Source organism: Pseudopodoces humilis, chromosome 13, assembly GCF_049639895.1.
Source record: "Pseudopodoces humilis isolate 2021_Gansu_Grassland_sample_001 chromosome 13, ASM4963989v1, whole genome shotgun sequence".
Taxonomy (NCBI): domain Eukaryota; kingdom Metazoa; phylum Chordata; class Aves; order Passeriformes; family Paridae; genus Pseudopodoces; species Pseudopodoces humilis.
The window spans coordinates 18454045-18473323 of NC_142212.1; the positions used below are offsets into that span (position 1 = coordinate 18454045).

Below are 19279 nucleotides of genomic sequence, written 5' to 3' on the forward strand. Positions count from 1 at the left end.
TGGGCTGGATCAGGGGGACATTTAGCTCAAGTCCTTTTCTTTGGTTTCCCCCAAAAGTGGGCTCTTAGGGAGGGCTGTGAAAATTCAGTGAGCAGACAAGGTACCACCCCTTGCCTCCTTCCCCTCTTCCTTTGCTGTGACTTTTGTACAGGCACAACCTGAGCTGGGAGTGTTTTCTGTAATCCCTGAAAAGCATCATAAACCCTGTGACACAAAGTAAAAAAGATGCTTTCTACTATATTTTAGCAGTTAAAAAGATGGAAATATGACCCTTTTTGTCACCTCACTGAGTACCCAAGGCTCCTTTTTCCTTTCTCCTCCCCAACCCTGGGTGTGCAGCAGGTGGAGCTGCCCTTTCCCAGGAGCCAGCAGAGCTCCGAGGAGTCACTGCAGAGCCAAGAACTCTCCCTGCCACTTTCTCTGCCCAGAAATAACCACAAACTGTGAATCCTGAGGCTGAAAAACTTGCTGAAAACATCTGCCTGATGAAAAATGCTCCAACCTCTGCTCTGCACTTAAAGAATAAAATCAATCCCTGGCAGTTTTACGCTGTTAGAATCTTCCAGGTGCTTTATTTTCATCAGGGCTCCTCATCCCTCTGTGGTCACTGGATTTCTGATGGGAGAAAAGCACTTTGAGCTCCCTGCCCTGTATTTGCTCAGCAGCTGAGGAAAAGATTTTCTCCCAGTGGCTGATGAGTCCTCTCCATTCACTCAACCCAACCTTGTCCCCTGCACTCCACTTTCCCTCTCTGGAAGTGTGGCAGAGGAGGATCCCAGGGCATGGCAAGTTCTCAGCTGTGGTGAAGGGGAAGTGCTGACTCCTAGAAATCCTTCCAGATGGTTTGGAGCATCTCTGCTGTAGCAGAATATTTTAACAATCTGGCTATGATTTTCTCGGCTGCAAAAAATCTATTTCCTTCAAAGAAATTGCAGGAGCTGCAAAAACTAAAATACCAGAGAAATAACATTAATTTTGCAGTTTAGAATATTGACCTTCTTCTCCCACAGTTTCCACAGGAAGGAAAACTTCCTGCCAAATTGTTATTCCTTCTTAACAAACAAGTGCTTAGAAGAAGAGAAAAGAGGGAAATAATCCCACTGCAGCCATTGCAATGTGAAAAATCCTTTTCCAATTGCTACTAAATCCATTTTCCATGTGTGTAACTGATGGTGGCTCCTGTCAGCAGCAGGGATTCTTCCTATTAGGAGTCACCTCACATCCGAGGTGTGAAGGAAAACCTGAGCCCAAACACTGCTGCGATTCCTGAGCAGCAAATGTCGCTGTTGTTGGCTGGGGATGGACACGTTCATCGTTCCTGCAGGAGCTGCTGCCAGCACACTCAAGGGCAGATCCTGAGCCTTCACTGCAGGAGGCTTCAGGGAGCTCGTGCTGATGTTGGGCTCCTCACACCTGACAGCTTCCTCTCACAGGATGTGTGCAGGGAGAGGAAAATTAAATATGGAAGGAAGATTATCTGTTCTTAACCTCCAGCCATCCTCAGTGGAGTGCTGGCGTGTAAATCAGGGTTTTTCTGTCACTGTGCCACGTTTTCTGTTCTTCTTTTTGGTATTTGAGGACCTCAAACCAACACTCCACCCTTCTATATACCAGTTTTAATGATATTTGCATGCAGCCCACTTCCTAATCCTAGCAAGTCTGAGGGCAAAGATTCAGGCAATCATTACCAAGCATATGAAAATATTCAGCAAGCAAATTGCTTGACTGTTTGAGCATTTTAATCTCTCTTTGCAAGGGAAGATGTAGCCTGGAATACCTGAGCAGACACAAAATCCCCACTGTTGTTATTCAAATGAGAGAGAATTATTTAAAAAAAATAGCGAAGCAAGCCCACAAATTGTTTTGACTTCAAGTGTTTATTTGGTTGCTGTTTGTAGTTCACCAAACCTGAGAGAAAATGAACATAAAACCTCCAAATCTTGCAGGATCATAATGAGCTAAAGTTACTTTGATCTCAACCGAGGCTCCTAGGTGGGGTTTAATATGAAATAATTGTTACAATATAATGATTAATTATAGTAATAATGTCATAGCTAAGGGCCTTTGCAGTTATGTCTCGGAATACTTTTATTACTCAGCCAGAGCAAAAGAAAAGAGATTAAATTAATGGAAAGCAGAACTGGGTGTTTTAATCAGGCTCAAACTTTCTGTTCCACTGGAAAATTGCTCCAAGAGGGATGCAGAGCCCAAGGTGGTGACAGCAGCTGCTGCTGCCCCTGGAGTGGGATGGATTCCCAGCCTTTGGGAAGGTGGGAGGAGAATTGGAAGGGAACTTGACAAATTGGGAAAGTGGTGTGGGATAAAAAGGATGGGCTTCAGTAAGCACAAGTGCAGAGCAATTCTCACCAGGCAGCGCTAATTGGCTTCATCAGCACAGGCTGGGAAATGCCTGGTTGGGTCTTTCAGGAGAATCCACTGGATGGCTAAAGGAACATCACTGGGAAGCGTTAGTCTGGCAGAAAAGGCAAAAATCATCCTGGAAAAGGAAGAAAAGTGTTGTTGTAAGAGACTGCTGAGAACTGAGAAGGCCTCACCTAAAGTAAGCAGATTTGCAACTTTACCTCTTTCAGGAAAAGTCAGGAGAAGGCAACAGAGATGGTCACAGAGCTCAAAATCATGGCATTTGAGAAAAAAATAGTATAGACATCTTTAATTCAGGAGAAATTACACCTGGGGATTGCACAACAGCCTTCAGAAAGGAAATTTCTCCACAAATTTCTTTGGGGGTGATGGAAGACAGGGGAAAGTTAAACTGCAGTAAGGCAGAAGCTGGTTAGATGTCCCAAATTTGTTATACTGAATGGAAAACACAGTGAGAGAGGCTGAGGGAAGGTTTGGATCCTTTGTGGGTGTTTTGGATGCTGATGATCCTGCTCTGCTGCAGAAGGATGCAGGAGATGCCCATTTTAGATCATTTTCATTTCTGGATCTCCCAGTATTTCCCATAAAGACAGAAATCAATCAGGTGGAGCAAACTGATAACTCTTACCAGGAAGAATAAATGATGCAGTGAAATATTTGCCATTCCAGATTAACTATTTGACTATCCAACCCCTGGATTTTGTAGCTGCTAAAAAATCTGTGTCTATTTTGTTATATTTTGTATACTTTAAGGGGTATAGCACGTCTGCCACGTGGGAAAGAGGTTCTTCAGCCTTTCTGTGAAATTGCATTTCACACCTGGCAAAATCTCATTGCCTCTGACTTCACAGCCTCTTCTCTTCCTTGGAGCACCCACAGCAATTCCAGTGCTGAGAAAGGAAAGCAGTGACATCAAATATCAGCTCACACCTCCAGAGTGTGGGCACAGGTGGGGACAGGAAGGGATCCTTCAGGTCTGTGCCTGGTGTCTCCAAAACAAGGGAATTTCCTGTCTCAGTTTGGGGCAGATTTAGAGGAAAAATTCCAAACCAACAATTTAGTCAGGACTGCTACAAACCTTTTCACCTCCATCTTTTCCTGATGAAACCATATGCGAGAGAAGGAAAAAGATCTGCAAAACCAAAATATTCTGTTTGCAGAGTTTTTCCCTGGAGTCAAATACCAAGAAGCTTAACAAATGTGGTCATGTCACTGTGGGATGGGAAGTGGCACTGAGTGAGGATGTTGGTAGAAGAATCTCTGCTGGGTGAAGGAAATGTGGTGATTTTATCATTTAAAATAATCTTTAGTGGCTTGAATTTGATTTCAGTCTTTCTATGTTAATTAAACCATTCCTGGATGCTCTCCTGTGGGAATGCTGGGCTGGGTGTGGAAGTGCATCACACTTTAGGGTGGTTTTTATAAATATCTGTGTGAATGGAAGCAGTGATGTTCTGCTTTAGCATATCTCACTGATAACATCTGTTGCTGTATTACCAGGCAACAGCTCTGTTAATCTTCAGGGCATTTTATGAGTATTAACTAATGACTCCTCACATTTTCCCTACATTAACTCACCTTTTTAATAGCAAAAGAGCCCCCATGATCTCCCCAGCACTTGCAGAAGAGGAAGTGTCAGGTCTGGTGTTAAATCCTCTATGTTTGGTGCCTTTCAAGGAGAAATGATGAATTCGAGGCTGTGTTTTGGGTTGAGGCTGCCCACTGAAGGCTCATGGACCTGCGTTCAGTCAGAATTAAGCATTTATGAGATAAATTCTCTTTTTCTCCCCTTCAGCTCCCCTCCCTCGTTATGGATATCTATTCCCAGCAAGGTTTGGGTACCTGATGCTCAGGGATGTTCTGCAGAGGAGTTTTTCCCAGCACATCCCTGAAATAGCTGGGAAAGGCGAGCACAGGGAATGCAGCAGCAGCACACGGCTGCTCCTCTACCACCACCCTGTGGGCACCCAAACCTCTCATCCCCCGTGATGAGAGACTGTTTTACCATTCCTAAATGTGCTGTGGCTCAGCCTCTGGTCTGCAGGATGGATAAACAGGAATTCAGGGTGATGGCGCATTTCCCCAGCACAGGGAGAGGGGCAGGTGGGTCAGTCCTGTCCTGGAGCTCTGTCAGCTCCCAGGAAAGGTGAGGGGAAACACTTGTTCGTACCTAGGGAGGAGGATTCGAGCTGGATGGATATTCACACCATGTTTGCCTTGCTGAAATAGCCCCACCTTTATCCACAGATCACACTCACACCGGAGGGTTTTTGTGGAAGTGCCGAGCCATTCCCTCCTTCCCAGCCTCTCCCCTCCCGTGTCCATTCCTTTCCCACCTGGATAAGCGCTGCCCGTTCCTCCGCCCTGCCTGGCTCTCACCAAGCCTGCCGGACAGGATTGCTGTGTGCTGATGCTAATTTTGTCTTTCCTTTGCGCTGGAAGTACAAGGAATCCAGCTGAGCCACGGGATGGGCTGCGAGCTGGGAAGTGTTGGTGGCGTTTGCCATCTCCTGGAGAATCCCAGCAACAGCAGAGGCACTCACTGGGCTCTGACTGGGCCGCCTTAGGATTTCAGCTTTTCTATTTCCCATCTCTGTGTAACCCTGCAGTTCTTTAGTGCAGAACTCCAAACTCCACACCCAGTGCCAGCTGCTGCTTCCCCACTTTGGGCAGACACAGCAATTCCTCTCCAGGCCTGGCAATCAAGGACACCTCACTGCCTCAGGCCTGAGAGATGGAAACAAAAGGGAGTTGGGGCAGCAAACTTGGGCTAAATGACTTCATTACCTGCAGCTGGAATTGGAAAATCAACCCCCAAAATGCAAATGGACCAAACTTATAAAAGTGTGACACCCGTGACCCTTCGTCCATTTTTGGGTGCAGCCCCTGGGGGGCTTTGTCTGCCCTAAATGTCCCTGCAGGCCTTCAATGAACAGAACTGCTTTTTATTCCCTTAATTCTGCCTGGCCTCTGTTTTTAGGTAGTCCCAAAAGTCACCAGCTGATCCCTGTTCTGTCTCTTTTTCCCAGAGCCTCCCCAGTGGCTGAAGAAGCCTGAAGGTGGTGTCTACAGCGTGGGGACAAACCTGGTGCTGCTGTGCGAGGCCATCGGGAACCCCGAGCCCAGCATCCAGTGGAAGCTCAATGGGATGCCCATCGATGGTATGGGGTGCTCCTCCAGGCCCTGTCCAGGGGGGCTGTGCCTCTGTACCACCCAGTCTGAGGGGACCCACAAGTCCTAATGCACTGAGTGATTGTCTGGTTTGGCACCTCTTTAGAAATGAGTTGTTTATTTACTTGAATAAACGAATATTTAAATAGGATTCTTGAAGAGGATAGTGGTGAACAATTCACATGTGGAGAGTGGTACCTTTCAGGTGCTGCCTCTGCCTCACCTGTAACTCTCCCATCCTTTGGAGATCTGGGATAGCTCAAGTTTTGTGCTTCTGTGTAAGCTCAAGTGGCTGGGGAGCACTGGTGGAGCAGTATTATTATTATTATTATTACTATTATTATTATTATTATCATCATCATCATCATCATAATTTTTAAAGTCTCTGTGGTGAATTTACCAGAATTTGGTGCCCTGGAGCACTTTCCTCAGGCCTCAGGACTGCTGGCAAAGGCAGAGCCCTGGAACTCCCCAGCTGTTGGGCAAGGTCGTGGTTGGATCCTCAAGATGTTCTTTCCCTTGGCTTCCAAGCGGTGAGGAGAGCCTGGGAGCTCCCCAGTCACGGTGTTCCTCCAGCTCCTGACACAGTCTGGTGTTTTCCAGGCAGGACCTTCCGAGGGAGAATCTCCACCAGGGAGATCAGCCTGACCAACCTGCAGCTGCAGGACAGCGCCGTGTTCCAGTGCGAGGCCACCAACAAGCACGGCACCATCCTGGCCAGCGCCAACATCAACGTCCTCAGTGAGTCCCCCAGGCTATCCCCTCCCAGAGATCACATCCAACAACCCCAGGCTGAATCCTCAGAGCAGCCTGGGGCTTGGCAACATCTCATGGTTCCCTTGGACTGGCCCCAGATTTTAAGAAATATTGACTAAATTTATGCAACTGGTTTTATCACGGGCAGTGTTATGTGCTTAGCATAGACACTCCTGAGCTTTCAGCTATTTTAAAAACATGTTTGTAGCTGAGCTTAAAAACCTGAGTTCAAACGCAGTGAAACCACTGGGGACTGAACTGTGACCACAGCACTGGTTTTGAATTATTAAGTGTATTTCTAATCTTTGATTTCAGTGGTGATGTTCAGCCTGTTCTTTGAAGAAAGGGAGTGAGGGGAATTTATTTAATAGAAAACATCTCCGGAGGCAGCAGAACCGGGTCTGTTTTCTCTCCTGGATGTTTCAATTTCTGACATGTCCAGCAGTAAACCCCTGTTATCTCTGTCAGTGAATCTTCTGAGAGCTCAGTGCTGCTCAGTGCAGCTCTTCCAAACAGCTGTGAAATTCCCATTAAACACCTCAGCCTCTCCCCCTTGCTGGAAAAGGGGAGGGTGCAGGGCCAATATTTGTATTCCTAGTTGTGAAATGCAGTGCTGCTCACCTTGCATCCTCTCCTGCAGATATTGCCCCCCTGATACTGACCCCAGATGAGGAAAACTACGCCACAGTCGTGGGTTACAGCGCCTTCCTGCACTGTGACATCTTTGCCTCACCTGCAGCAGATGTCAGATGGTAGGATACTGACAATCAGGTTGTTTTTTTAATGTGGAACAAGTTTCTGCAGGCTTCTCCAGGTTTGCAGAGTCTGTTAGTTATTATTTCTATGGAATTAAGAACAGAAATCTGCAACAAATCTATATATAATGTACATTTCCTGTGTTTAAATGCTCTTTTAAAATTTCGGAAGAGCTGTGTAGGAAAAAAAAGAGTTCCTGGAAGTCCCCAATACCTGCTTGAGACAAATACCAGGCTATACAATAAGCAAAACCATGCTGTTTATAGCCAAATCCTGCTGCAGCTTCAGTTTAATCAGTTTAATGTTGGCAACTCTTTAAGTTTGGACACATTATTGAGGTGGAAACGCAGTGACTTACAGGACACATTTACCTGGACATGCTTCCATAGGGTTGGAAATCACAGGACTGTCACAGCAGGTGACAGGTGCAATAAAATTGCAGGTGGCATCTGTAGATTAAAGACAGAGTCTTTTAGAGAACTTTTCCAACTCTGTCCCTGTGGGTTTGGTGTGCAGGACTCTTAATTCCCATTATGATTTGCTGTGCGTGGATAAAGCGCCTCACTAATCCTGACTTCAATTGCTCAGGGGCAGAGCCGAGTCCCAGAATACCCCTGCAATAACCCCTAACCATGAACTAACACTTCCTGCAGTAACCCAGGCCTGTTTTTATCGTCTGTAGGACTAAGGATGACAGCATAGAGCCCCTTTCAACGTTTCGTTACGAGCTGAACAAGAACGGCACCCTGGAGATCAGGGACACCAAGAAGGAGGATTCGGGATCCTACGCCTGCTGGGCTGCAAATTCCGTGGGGAAAAGAGCAATCACTGCTAATCTGGATATAAGGGGTGAGAAGAGAAAAAAGCATTCACAGCTGCTAAGATTTTATGTCTCCAGTTTTCAGTCCAGGGTACAGATTTATTCTGTGACTTTAGGGGTTATTTGGATATTATGGCCTGAAATTGTCGCATATATATGTGGCCTTTAAAATAGTCCCAGCTTTTCAGCTGGATTTCTCCATGCTCACACATGGTGCTCATTTCCTTCTGGATGCTTGCAGAAGCTGCACAAGCCACCAAAAATTTGCATTTGCACATTATCTTGAAAGGATTTTCCCTCCTTTTTGTCACTGCCCTGTTACACCCAGGACAGGCTCTCGGATGACCCTTGGGAGCCTTCCCTGTGCTCCTGGGCTTGGTGGGATCCTTGTTGATCCAGATGTGTTCCTGCTTCTCCCTCAGCTGTGGGATTCCCTTCCCTAAAATCCCTTCCCATCTGTTGATCAGAAGGCACATCCCAAACTGGATTAACTCCCACAGTGGACACCAACACCTTGCTGCTGGATGAAGGACTTTGCACTGGGCTTCTGCGTGTTTGTTGATAAATATTTTTAAACAGAGAAAAAAAAAAAAGAAGTGTTTACTTATAAATTTTAGATCCATCCCTTGTTCTGCAGCTTTGTTTTAAGGGATTTGTGTGGTTGGTAGCAGGAGGGGTTTTCCCTGGAGGGGCTGATGGCAGTGGGCAGCTCCTGTTGGGCACACAGCTGACATTTAATGGGTTTTCTACAAATTTACTTAAGATTTAGGGCTTGCCAATAAAAAAACAAAACTTAAATACTCAATTAGCAAAGCTCTCTGATGTAGGTTTGCTGTGACAAAGTTGAGGAATAAGCCCACTCTTTGTGTTCCATTTCCACCCACTCCCGTGGCTTTGGGAATTTTACAGTGATAATAAACATGAAAATGTACAATGAAATTCTCACAGAGCAACATTTCACTGCAGAAATAAATTCAGCTAAGTGCTTTCTTCTTACTTATTCATCTGTTTCTGCATTCAGATTACAGTCAATTAAAAGAACAAACTTGATTGCAATAATTTTTTCTCACTTGACTTTAATAAGCTTGTAATTTTTCTTGGATCATTGCCAAAGCTTATTTCAAATGGCAATTAGACATAAAAATCATATTCAAGCTTTTTTTTTTATCATCCATTTAATGACAGGCTTCTAACAAGGATTTTCACCTGTAACCTTTTTTTTTGTGGACTTTCTTTTTGTGGATTTTTTTTTTCTGGAGCTCTTTGGTTTGGAGCAAACTAAAAAATGTTTCAAGATAAAAAACGTTTGAAGATAAAAAAAATGTTTCAAGATAAGAAATGGAATCTTGGCAAATATCTATTTCAAACCCCACCATCCTTCACTTGAAATGTTTGTGTATATAACAGAAAAAAGACATGATTGTTGCTCCTGAGGTTGATTTGTGTAGATGAAGTGCTTGGTGAAAATTTGATGTAATAGCCCCTCTCTCACCTAATCAAAGTGTTTTTCTGTGATCAATCAGATGCTACAAAACTTGTTGTTACTCCAAAGAGCCCCCGAGTGCTGAAATCACATTCCATTTTATTGAAATGTCAGGCTGAGTATGATTCCCACTTGAAACACAGTTTTAAATTATCCTGGAGGAAGGATGGAGATGAGCTGCCAGTCAACAGCACGGAAGGTGGCAGGTGAGTGGGGAAGGAACAAGGCTGTTCTTGATCTCAGCTGGATAATCTGGTGCTGGAGCTGGAGTTTCATTAAACATGAGCCTTTAATAGCTTGAAATGCAAATTTATGTCTGCAAAGAATTCTTCATGTGACACGTGAATAAATCTGCATTTTATGCACATATAAATAGAAATGCAGCAGTGTGAGTTTTGAGCCAAATGGGTTTGGGTTTATTAACTCTGTTACCATCATAGCAGGGTACAAAGTTATATATTCATATATACATGATACATATCTGTATTTTATGTATAATATAAATGTTGGCCAAACACAACCCTGACCCCAGTGCAGGTTTTTTCTCCACTTGAGTAGAACCTGTATCTTCTTATAGTTTACACTTACTTGGCCAAAACAAAGTCTTTGCAATGTTGAAGTGATGGTAAACAGGTTTCATGGATTCTGTCATAAATTTTTCTGATGTATGAGTTTAGGATTTGCAGGTTCAGGAATTTTGCCCTATTTTTAGGTTTCCATTGATCTCAATGGGCTGGAGCTCAGCCTTTATTCCATAGAGGGGTCCCACAGCAGGCAATCAGATGTCTTTATTAATTACCACAGGAGAGAGATGTTTCCTAAATACTGGAGAGGCTGAAAATCCCACTGAGCCCTGGTAGGATGGTGAGGCAATGCCATGGAAATTCCACGTCTGCCACGGAGCCCATGGCCCTGGATTCTTGGCAGCTTCCCTGGTGCTTTGGACATGACACAAATGCCTTGGGAATGCTCAGTTTCCCTCAATCTTTCAAAAATTCCATCATAAACCCCATATATTTGTCTCATTAATGACGTGCCAAAATCCTATGTCCCAGGCGCTCATCCAGTGCATCTCAGTGTGGTTCTTTTCAGAGCAGGGTTGACAGGCCACGGGGGCTAAATTGCCACAAAACACAAATAATAGTCCTCAGCACAGTGCAGAGCAGAGCCACAATTACATTTTAATGTAACAGGCCCAGTGTGCAGCTATTTAATGAAAATATCCCGTGCCAAGTTCTTTTATGAACAATTTTTCAGAGAACAACATCTCTGTGTGTGTCGTACTCATCTTACGAATTTTTCTCATCCTTATTACCTCTTTTTTGTGTTTTTTTTTTCTCCCCTGCAGGATAATTCTGGACAGGGATACCCTGTTCATATCCAATGTGCTCCTGGAGGATCAGGGAGTTTACACATGTGTGGCCAGCACTGCCCTGGACGCCGCCGAGGCCGAGGCACAGCTGATCGTTCTGGGTAAGGTCGATTTTCCCGGTGTGGAAACAGCTCCTTGCAGCAGGAATTGCCACTGCAGCACTTCTGCTTCTTTGCTTCTTTTCACAGCGCCTCAATAACCCAATTTCACAGAGCCTCTCACTCCTTAACCTCTGCTGTGCTGTCCCTTATCTCCAGGAGCAGCAATGCTGACACAAACTCGATTTATTTTCATCTTTGGTGTAGCAAGACGAGGCAGAATTTTTGCCTCAGGTCAGTGGCTGCAGGAGCTGCCCAGGCTGGAGGGTGTAAGAGCATACTGAGAATGGTTCTGCTCCTGCTTTGAAGTCCTTGGCCAGCCCTTCACTTCACTGGAGGTTTGCACAGGAGTTGGACTATATTTTGAAGGCCACCAGGCCAAGATTTGGATGTGCAGCTCCTCGGAAGATCAGTGCGAGTTAAGCACCTAAAAGGAATAAATTATATCCGTGAACCTGAGCATAAATGACTGTCCAGGGGCAAAGAGCAGAGAAGAGCCTTGACCCCCTGGCTCTGAAGCTTGGCCTTGTGAGAGCATCCCCACAACCTGCATCCCTCCCTGAAGGACCACTTGGAATTAAGAGGATGAACTTTTGGAGTGCTGTGCACCCATTGTACCCAAGGGCAGCAGCCAGCAGCCAAAATTCTGCTCTGTGGTCACAATTTTGGCCAGTCTGGTCTAGGTGAAGGTGTTCCTGCCCATGGCAGGGGGCTGGAATTAGATAAATCTTTAAGGTTCCTTCCAACCCAAACCGTTCCATGACTTCATGATTCTCTGACAGCTTTGCATCATTTTAATTACATTTATTTTTGCTTCATTTTGCGTTTTTATTTATTGCTGGCAGTGATTGCAGCAAGAAATAAGTCAATCTGCCCTTCAAGATGTTTTTTCACTTTAAAGGAGTGATATTTTTTAGTAAATAGTAAATTAGGAAGATGCTGTGCGCATTATTTATGGTGCTGTGTCCTTCAGTGCTGTATAATTCAAAATGTTTTTAGACTATTCGTTACTTCACTAATGAAAATTTTATAAAGCACTTTGTTCCTTTTTAAAAAGGTGATTTGCAGAAGAAGAAAAACAGTTTTCAGCTCTTTTCCCTTGTTTATTGCTTGTGAGAAAGGTCTTGGTGAATTAACAACATCCGTTATTTTCCAAGTGAAAAATTCAAGTTCTTGCAATCAAGGACTTGTGGGCTGACTGAAGAACGAAATGGAGACATCAGATTAGGGCCAACTAAAAGTAAAATAAATACTCAATTAGAAAAATTCTAAGTATTTGTTGTGTGTTTAACAAACAGGTTAGAGGGGTGGGAATATTTTAGGTGCACCATCACCATCTTTAAGTTAATATATTGAATTTTAACCAGCTGTGCTCCAAGGACAGAGCAGCAACATGCCTGTAGATTAAACTGTGCTTTCCTGATTTTTTTCCCAGGTACAAGAGAAATAGGGAAAGAAGTGCAAAGAAAAGGAAAAAAAAAAATTCCAAATATAAACTTTGTAACTTCTTGATGCACCATGAGATGAAACACAGTATTGTAATTTTTAAAAAATTAGTACAGAGTGATTTTTTTTTTCATAACAACAAAGTCATGGTGGTGGTTTTTCTGTAAGAAATGAAAATGTCAGCCAAAAGTTTAGTTGTGACAGCATTAGTTGTGCTGGCAGGTAGTGAATTTCCCAGTTCCCTGTTAATGTTGATCCCCATATATATAAAATGGGATCATGAATGCTCTCCTTTCCCTCCCACCCTCAAAGGCCAAGTTCAATAACTGCCGGGGCTGAGTCATCCTCTCCCACTCGGATGTGTCCCAGGGTAAATCCAGGCAGTGCTGGCATGCCCAGAGCTGTGTCCATACCCATGAAAGGTGAAGCAGATCTTGGGGTTGATTTGGAATGAAAAATCTGTTGCTGCAAGCGCAGTAATGTGGGTAGAGGGAGATGAATCCGAGAAGGATTTTGTGTTTATAAGGGAAAAATCAGCGCCAGGAGATCCGGGGTTTTTCAAAGCAATTCCCACTTTCCACAATCTGTCCATCTTGAAATCAGGAGGTATTTCACCACCATCTTCACTGATTCTGCTGTTCCAACCTTCTGGAAAATGCCAGGACAAACAGAAATACCTTGCTGTGCTACTGACACTTCTTCTTTATTTCTCAGATGTTCCTGACCCACCAGAAGACCTCCAGCTGTCGGAAAACCAAAACCGGAGCGTTCGGCTCTCCTGGAAAGCTGGGGCCAGCCATAACAGCCCTGTTAATGGTAGGGAGGGGTTTCCAGCGTAATTTTGTAGGGCTGTTCAGAATTCTGGCATGTCCTGGTTGTCACAGGACACAAACCCTGCTGATGGCCAGGTTTAGTCACTTAACTATGACAGTTCATTTGTTGTAAGTTCATTTCCACCCACGCTGTTCACATTAAGTTGTTTTTCTTTTAATCTTTTTTTCCCTTTTTTGTCTTCTTTTTCTTCCCAGAATCAATTATAGAGTTTGAAGAGAACCGCTGGGAGCCGGGGAGGTGGCAGGAGCTCAGCAGAGTGCCAGGGAATGACACCACAGCCCTGCTGTCCCTGGCCCCATATGTGAATTACCAGTTCCGTGTGGTGTCCGTCAATGCCGTGGGCAGGAGCCAGCCCAGCAAACCATCCCTGCGCTATGCCACCCCTCCAGCTGGTAAACCTGACTCTGGTTTCCTAAATATTCGTATTTTCAGTGCTTTTTTTGGAATATCTGTGCCCTCCCGTGCTCCAGAGGGCGTGAAGAAATCCGGGTCTCTTGCACTGCTCAGCGGCAGCCTCAGGGATTATTAAACGTCCTGTGGTGGGAATTACCACCAGCTGGTTCAGTGGAACTGGAATAACCCTCAGTAATTTTGGTGGGCCAGGTGACCATTTGAATTGACTGTATTAATTAAAGCAGTGGATTTTCAGAGAGGTAGAATCAGCTGGAGGATGTCCCGTGACAAGCCATATTCTGATATTTTAGATATGAATGAGATGGGAACCCTGCTGGGATGAATTCTTCAGTGATTGGTAAAAAAGAGCAGCCCAGCAGTTGCACATCAAATGTCCAGGTGTTGTTTTAAGCATTTGATGTGCAGCTAGAACAAATCTAAATTTTAATGACCCAACTTGCTGCACTGTATAAAATTCCTAAGGATGCCAAAGGGAGGAGTCCACACTGCTGGGTTTTCCTACACCTCCAGCACCTCACTCTGCTGATTTTCCACCCTTTGCAGACCTTCATGGACAAACAGTTCCTGGAGAAGGGCTGGGTTTACAGGGAGCGTTTCAGGAGCACTAAGTTTGTCAAAAAATCTCCATTTACAGAGCATTCACTGGGGCAGAAAATGTTGTCTTCCCAAAAATCATTTTAGAGGCCAACTTTTCAGCACAACATTTGCATTCCTTGGCATTTTCACTCTTTTTTTCCCCATTTACACCAATTTCAGATCCTTTTTCATCTTTCCAGCTGTGTGTATGTCTAATGATACCCCTTCTGTTTGCTATCCCCACAGGGAGAAAAATCTCTTCCTCACAATCCCCCCACATCTGGTGCTTTCAAATCCAAAAGTCACAGCTCTGTGTTAGCTGGTGGCTCCAACCAAGAGGGGCACTTAGGAATTCAAACTGCATAAATGACGTGTTTGGGTCCCATCAGCTTTTTGTTTAAGTGTCTGTCACTAGTAGGGGAATTTCCCATCCTTTTTTGGCACTTAAATGCTAATTGCAAATAAATGGGGTGTAAAAACTGACCTTGTCACCTGTGTGGTTTCAGCTCCAGATAAAAACCCAGAGAACATCCGAGTTGAAGCTTCTGAACCCAATGAAATGGTGATGAAATGGGAGGTAAGGCAAGATTAGCAAATCCTATAGGAACGATCCTTTATTCTTCTGAAAGCTGAATTTGACTTAAATGTATTCTGGATTTTCAATCCCAGTATCATTTTTGTTTCAAAAGACTGTTTTTTTATGTACGACTTCACAAGATATTAAAAAAATATGGAACTTCTGTAAAGCATAGTGAGAATTCATCAAAATTTGCTCTTCTCTGCTTCTTGTATGCAAGAAACAGCTTCAAATTATTATGGTCTTACCCTTCTCTGCAATTAAAATTACCAGCCAGGCCCAGGGAAGGGATGGGTGGCTCATGGCTTTTGCCGTTCCAGCCTGGAAGTTTAAAAACGCCACAGATCCCTTGCCCAAGAGAATGTGAGCTTGAATTTTTACACCAAGAACTAAAGGAATGTGGATAAACCTCCAAAGCCTGTGATGTGCATCAAAGGAATTATGTAAAAGTCTTGAGGATGGTTTCCAGACTTCAAATTTTCTGGGTTTTAAGCCTCGAGCTTCTGTGCCAACAGTTGAGTTATGTGTTCCTTCATTTAGCACAAATATCCACAACTGTGGAAGGAAGCAGGTTTTTGTTGAGGCTGGAATTGCACACAATTTGCATGAGATTTACTCCTCAATCTGCTGCACCCAACGAAGAACAGCAAATGTTTCCCCAGTGGGAAGTCATGGTTTGGGGTATAATTGCATCCAAAAGGAGATGGCCCTCAAGATCCTTGGATTTGGATTGGAATGGGATTTTTTAGCCCAGGGTTAGGGGAGAAAACTGCCTCTCAGAAAAGATTGGATTTGATCTTGGATGTCTTTTTCAACTTTAATGAATCAGTGAAATGCAGAGTTCTAGTACCCAGTGTGTCTATTTGGAAATACTGGGATGTCAAACACATCTTTGAGCACCAGAAACTTCACAATCACTGCTCAGACAGGGCAAAAGTGGAAGTGAAAGCTGAGCCTGAAAGGAGAGAATGGGATGGAAAGGCTTGGTTAAATCTTGTTGAATCATTAAAATGTTTTTAAACAGGATATTCATTTATTTATGGCATTTCCTGTGTGCTTTTCAGAGGAGCTGCTGGGCACTGCACAATCTATTTCTGACAGACAAAGGCTGCAGAATGATGTTAATCTGCCTATTTTGGATTAAGAGACCAGCTGAGCTTTAGTGACTGGGATTTTTAGCCAAGGATTTGCAGCTTTAAGGAAGATCAAAATAAGAGTCAAGCGGTGCTGTGATTTAACTATATACAAGAAATCATATTTTCAGGAGGAATTTTTTACTTCTTCAGCTTTCCTTGCAAATCCCATTCCCAGGGATCTTTGCCACAGAGGTGGTGCCTGTGAGAAAGGCACCCAAAGGTCCTCACAACAGAGGAGATCAGTGGGGATTTTTGCAGGTCCCCCAAATTTAGGTCTCCCCATGCATGAGGAACATCAAAGGGAAATCGCTTTTTTCTGGTATTTGATGCTATTTCCTGTCAGACCTCTTAGATACAAATCAGCTATAATATCTTTCATATTTGCCTGTGTTTAAATATTATTAAAAGCAGCCTGTGTGGTAAGAAACTCCTGCAGCTGTTTCAGTGTGTAGCATTTTTGGTAGGGTAGGTGATTATTTAACTTTCTTAATTAAAGTAGTGCATTTTCAGAGAAATAAACTCAACTTGAGGATGTATGACAAGCTACTGCTATACATCTCCTAATATTTTATAATTTCATGTTAATTAGCTGGAAACCCTACTAGGATGAATTCTCCAGCTGACTGGTAAAAGCAGAGTGGCCCAGCAGTTGCAAATTAAATGTCCAGGCGTAATTTCAAGCATTTGGTGTGTAGTTAGAACAAATCTAAATTTTAATGACCCAACTTACTGTGCTACATAAAATTCTAAGATAAAATGCAAATTTTATCTCTGCTAAAAGGCTCACACAGCCTTATGCCAAACTGCAGTTCGGTTGTGCTGAAGGCGTGGGGTTTTACCTCACACAGGAAAACCTGTGGCAAAACAAAACCTGATGTGTGTAGGAGGCAGAAATACGGCTCCTAGCAATTAATCTGGATTTTAATCCAAGCCTTTCGCCCTCCTTTCTCTTGAAGTCATGATGTTCTTGTTCCAATCAGCCTCAAATTCAAATGACAGCAAAAAGCTTGCGGTTTTCACCCCTTTTTCTCTCCCAGTGCTGTAACACACATTCCAAAATTACCTCCCCTCCCCTCGGCTGCTGTTTTGTGATTACAACAAAGGTGGACAAGATCTCTTTTAACTTTTCCCCAGCCACTGAAGCCCGTGGAGAGGAACGGGCCGGGGCTGGAGTACAAAGTCAGCTGGAGGCAGCGGGGTGTGGAGACCGACTGGAACGAGGAGCTGGTGAAGAAACACTCCCTGAGCGTGCGGAACGTGCCCACCTTCGTGCCTTACGAGATCAAAGTCCAGGCAGTGAATAATTTAGGATCTGGCCCCGAACCAAATGTCACCATTGGATATTCAGGAGAGGACGGTGAGTGGCAGGAACTTGCCTGTAAAAACGGGGGCTTCTTGTGCTGCAGAGCGCTGGGGTGTGGAGTGATGGATTAGGCAGCCCAGAGCTGCTGGAATTCCAGTGCTCAGCCTGATGGGCTCCATGAGGCATGGGCATGACCCGTGCTGGGTGCCAGCCTGCTGGAGTGTGAGGGGTTTTTTTGGAAAGGTCGCTTGTGCTCTCATTAATCTCAGTTGTTGGCTTAGTCTGGGTACTTGTTTGAAGGCCACACTCCATGAGAAGTCTCTGAAGTGTAGCAGTCGTGCTGTACTCGTTCGGAGAAAAATCTTTGGGTTCTCTGAGGCTTGACCCAACAGTTTCAGGGTGTCAGAAGTTAAATACTCGGACAATTAGAGACAGACTGGCAGGCACTGGGTGTTTGAGTGAATTTACAGACAATGCCACTTTCCCCCTGCGTGTGCTGGTGTTACCTTGTGAGTCCCCAAAGAATGTGCCATCTTCTCCAGCCTGGCTTTCTGCCCCATGGTTCTCCATGGCTCCCAGGTGGAGTTTCAGGGCTGGAAATGGACTCAGTGGTGGTCAGACAGGAGAATCCCCACTGCCCACCCAGAGGTGGGAACAGGAAGGTCTGGTGGTGCAGAAGAGGTGGTGAATAGCATGAACGAGAAGAAAGAAACTCCACAGCATGTTTATTTTCTTTGTCTCTCTGTGATGAGTCTAATTTTACATCTACCACTGGAAAATCTTCCTTGCAATTCAGTTGTCAATGGATCAAGGCCTCCTTTTTTTCAGGCACTGTAATAGCTCTCTGTGTTATGCAGTGATTAAAACCCTACTGTTTAATGAGCTTAGCTGTAAAATGAAATTGATTATAAAAAAAACCTTTATGATTGCCTTCTTGAGTGCCGTGTTAATCATTTTTTTTATTCTTCTCACTGCTGTAAGCATTGCTTGAAACAGGAAATCATAAATACTGGTGTAGAAATTCATGTGTCCCAGTGCACACGTATCCCAACCCTCAGCAGAAAAATACAGGAAAATAATATTTATTGGCCCATTCCACCCACTGGATGCAGGTGGAATGGCTTTGTGCTTGCCTGTGGTGAGACTGCATGAAGTGGCACAGCTGGAGCCAGAATGCCAAGCCTGGAGCTGTGAACAATGTGAATCTGGGCTCTTGGAAGTGTTTTTAACACCTGGGACGTTTGTTTTTACAGTTCCAGATGCTGCTCCTTCGGGCGTGTCGGTGGAGGTTGTGAACAGCACCCTGGTGAAAGTCTTCTGGTTTGGGATACCAAGGGACAGAGTTCGTGGGCACTTAAAAGGCTACAAGGTTACAAAATTCTCTCTAAATATTTGTATGTAGTTGAATAAATTATTAAATGAGTCCCAGATTGCAATCTCTCATTTGTGGGAAGGTGAGAGAGATTGTGATCATGCTCATCCCCATACAATATAAATTGTTTTAGAAATCCCAATCTCCTCACAGGTCAACTGGTGGAAAACAAAAAACATGCTGGATGGAAAGAGGCATCACCCAGAGAAACACTTCCTGACGTTTGTAGGAGACAGGAACTATGGGATGATTCCTGGCCTGGAGCCCTTCAGTGAATTCCGCTTGACAGTTTTGGCTTTCAACTCCAGAGGAGATGGCCCTGAGAGCTCCCCTGTGGTGTTTGAAACTCCAGAAGGAGGTAAGACAAGAGGAAAATATGGGGAGGATGGACATAAATTGAAATTGTCCTTGGGACAAGGCAAGCTGATTCCCTTATTTGAGGTAATAGTGAAAACTCCACTATTCATGGAACCCTTCACTTGAAAGGGGAGCTGTGGATGTTGAGCTGAATTACATCCTCATTTAACAAGGATTTGTAGGGACCTGCTCACTTTCCTCTGAGATCTCACCTCTGTGTCTTCCAGTCCCTGAACAACCACGTTTCCTCCGGATCCTGAACTTTGACAAGGACTCGGTCACTCTGTCCTGGGGGCTTCCCAAGAAAGCCAATGGCCACCTCACAGGCTACGTCCTACAGTACCAGATAAGTATGTGCCTGGTTTGCTTTGGGTGCAGAATTGAGGCAGGATTAGTTAAGGAAACTCCCAGGTGTGATGTGCACAG

General features: G+C 44.3%; 1 protein-coding gene across 11 annotated transcripts in view; it reads left to right on the forward strand.

Moving 5' to 3' along the window:
- Positions 1 to 19279, forward strand: part of CHL1 (cell adhesion molecule L1 like) — a 126173-nt gene that overhangs the window by 94600 nt on the left and 12294 nt on the right. For all 11 annotated transcript variants that reach the window (XR_015773725.1, XM_088062047.1, XM_088062046.1 and 8 more), the window contains 13 exons: positions 5412 to 5543; positions 6157 to 6294; positions 6950 to 7061; positions 7748 to 7914; positions 9409 to 9574; positions 10717 to 10841; positions 12999 to 13100; positions 13313 to 13510; positions 14615 to 14685; positions 16956 to 17178; positions 18378 to 18493; positions 18650 to 18854; positions 19081 to 19203. Coding sequence is in view for 10 of the 11 variants with exons in the window: in XM_088062047.1 (XP_087918173.1) it covers positions 5412 to 5543; positions 6157 to 6294; positions 6950 to 7061; positions 7748 to 7914; positions 9409 to 9574; positions 10717 to 10841; positions 12999 to 13100; positions 13313 to 13510; positions 14615 to 14685; positions 16956 to 17178; positions 18378 to 18493; positions 18650 to 18854; positions 19081 to 19203 (1878 nt within the window). In the remaining variant the exon portion in view is untranslated. The remainder of the gene's footprint in view (positions 1 to 5411; positions 5544 to 6156; positions 6295 to 6949; positions 7062 to 7747; positions 7915 to 9408; positions 9575 to 10716; positions 10842 to 12998; positions 13101 to 13312; positions 13511 to 14614; positions 14686 to 16955; positions 17179 to 18377; positions 18494 to 18649; positions 18855 to 19080; positions 19204 to 19279) is intronic.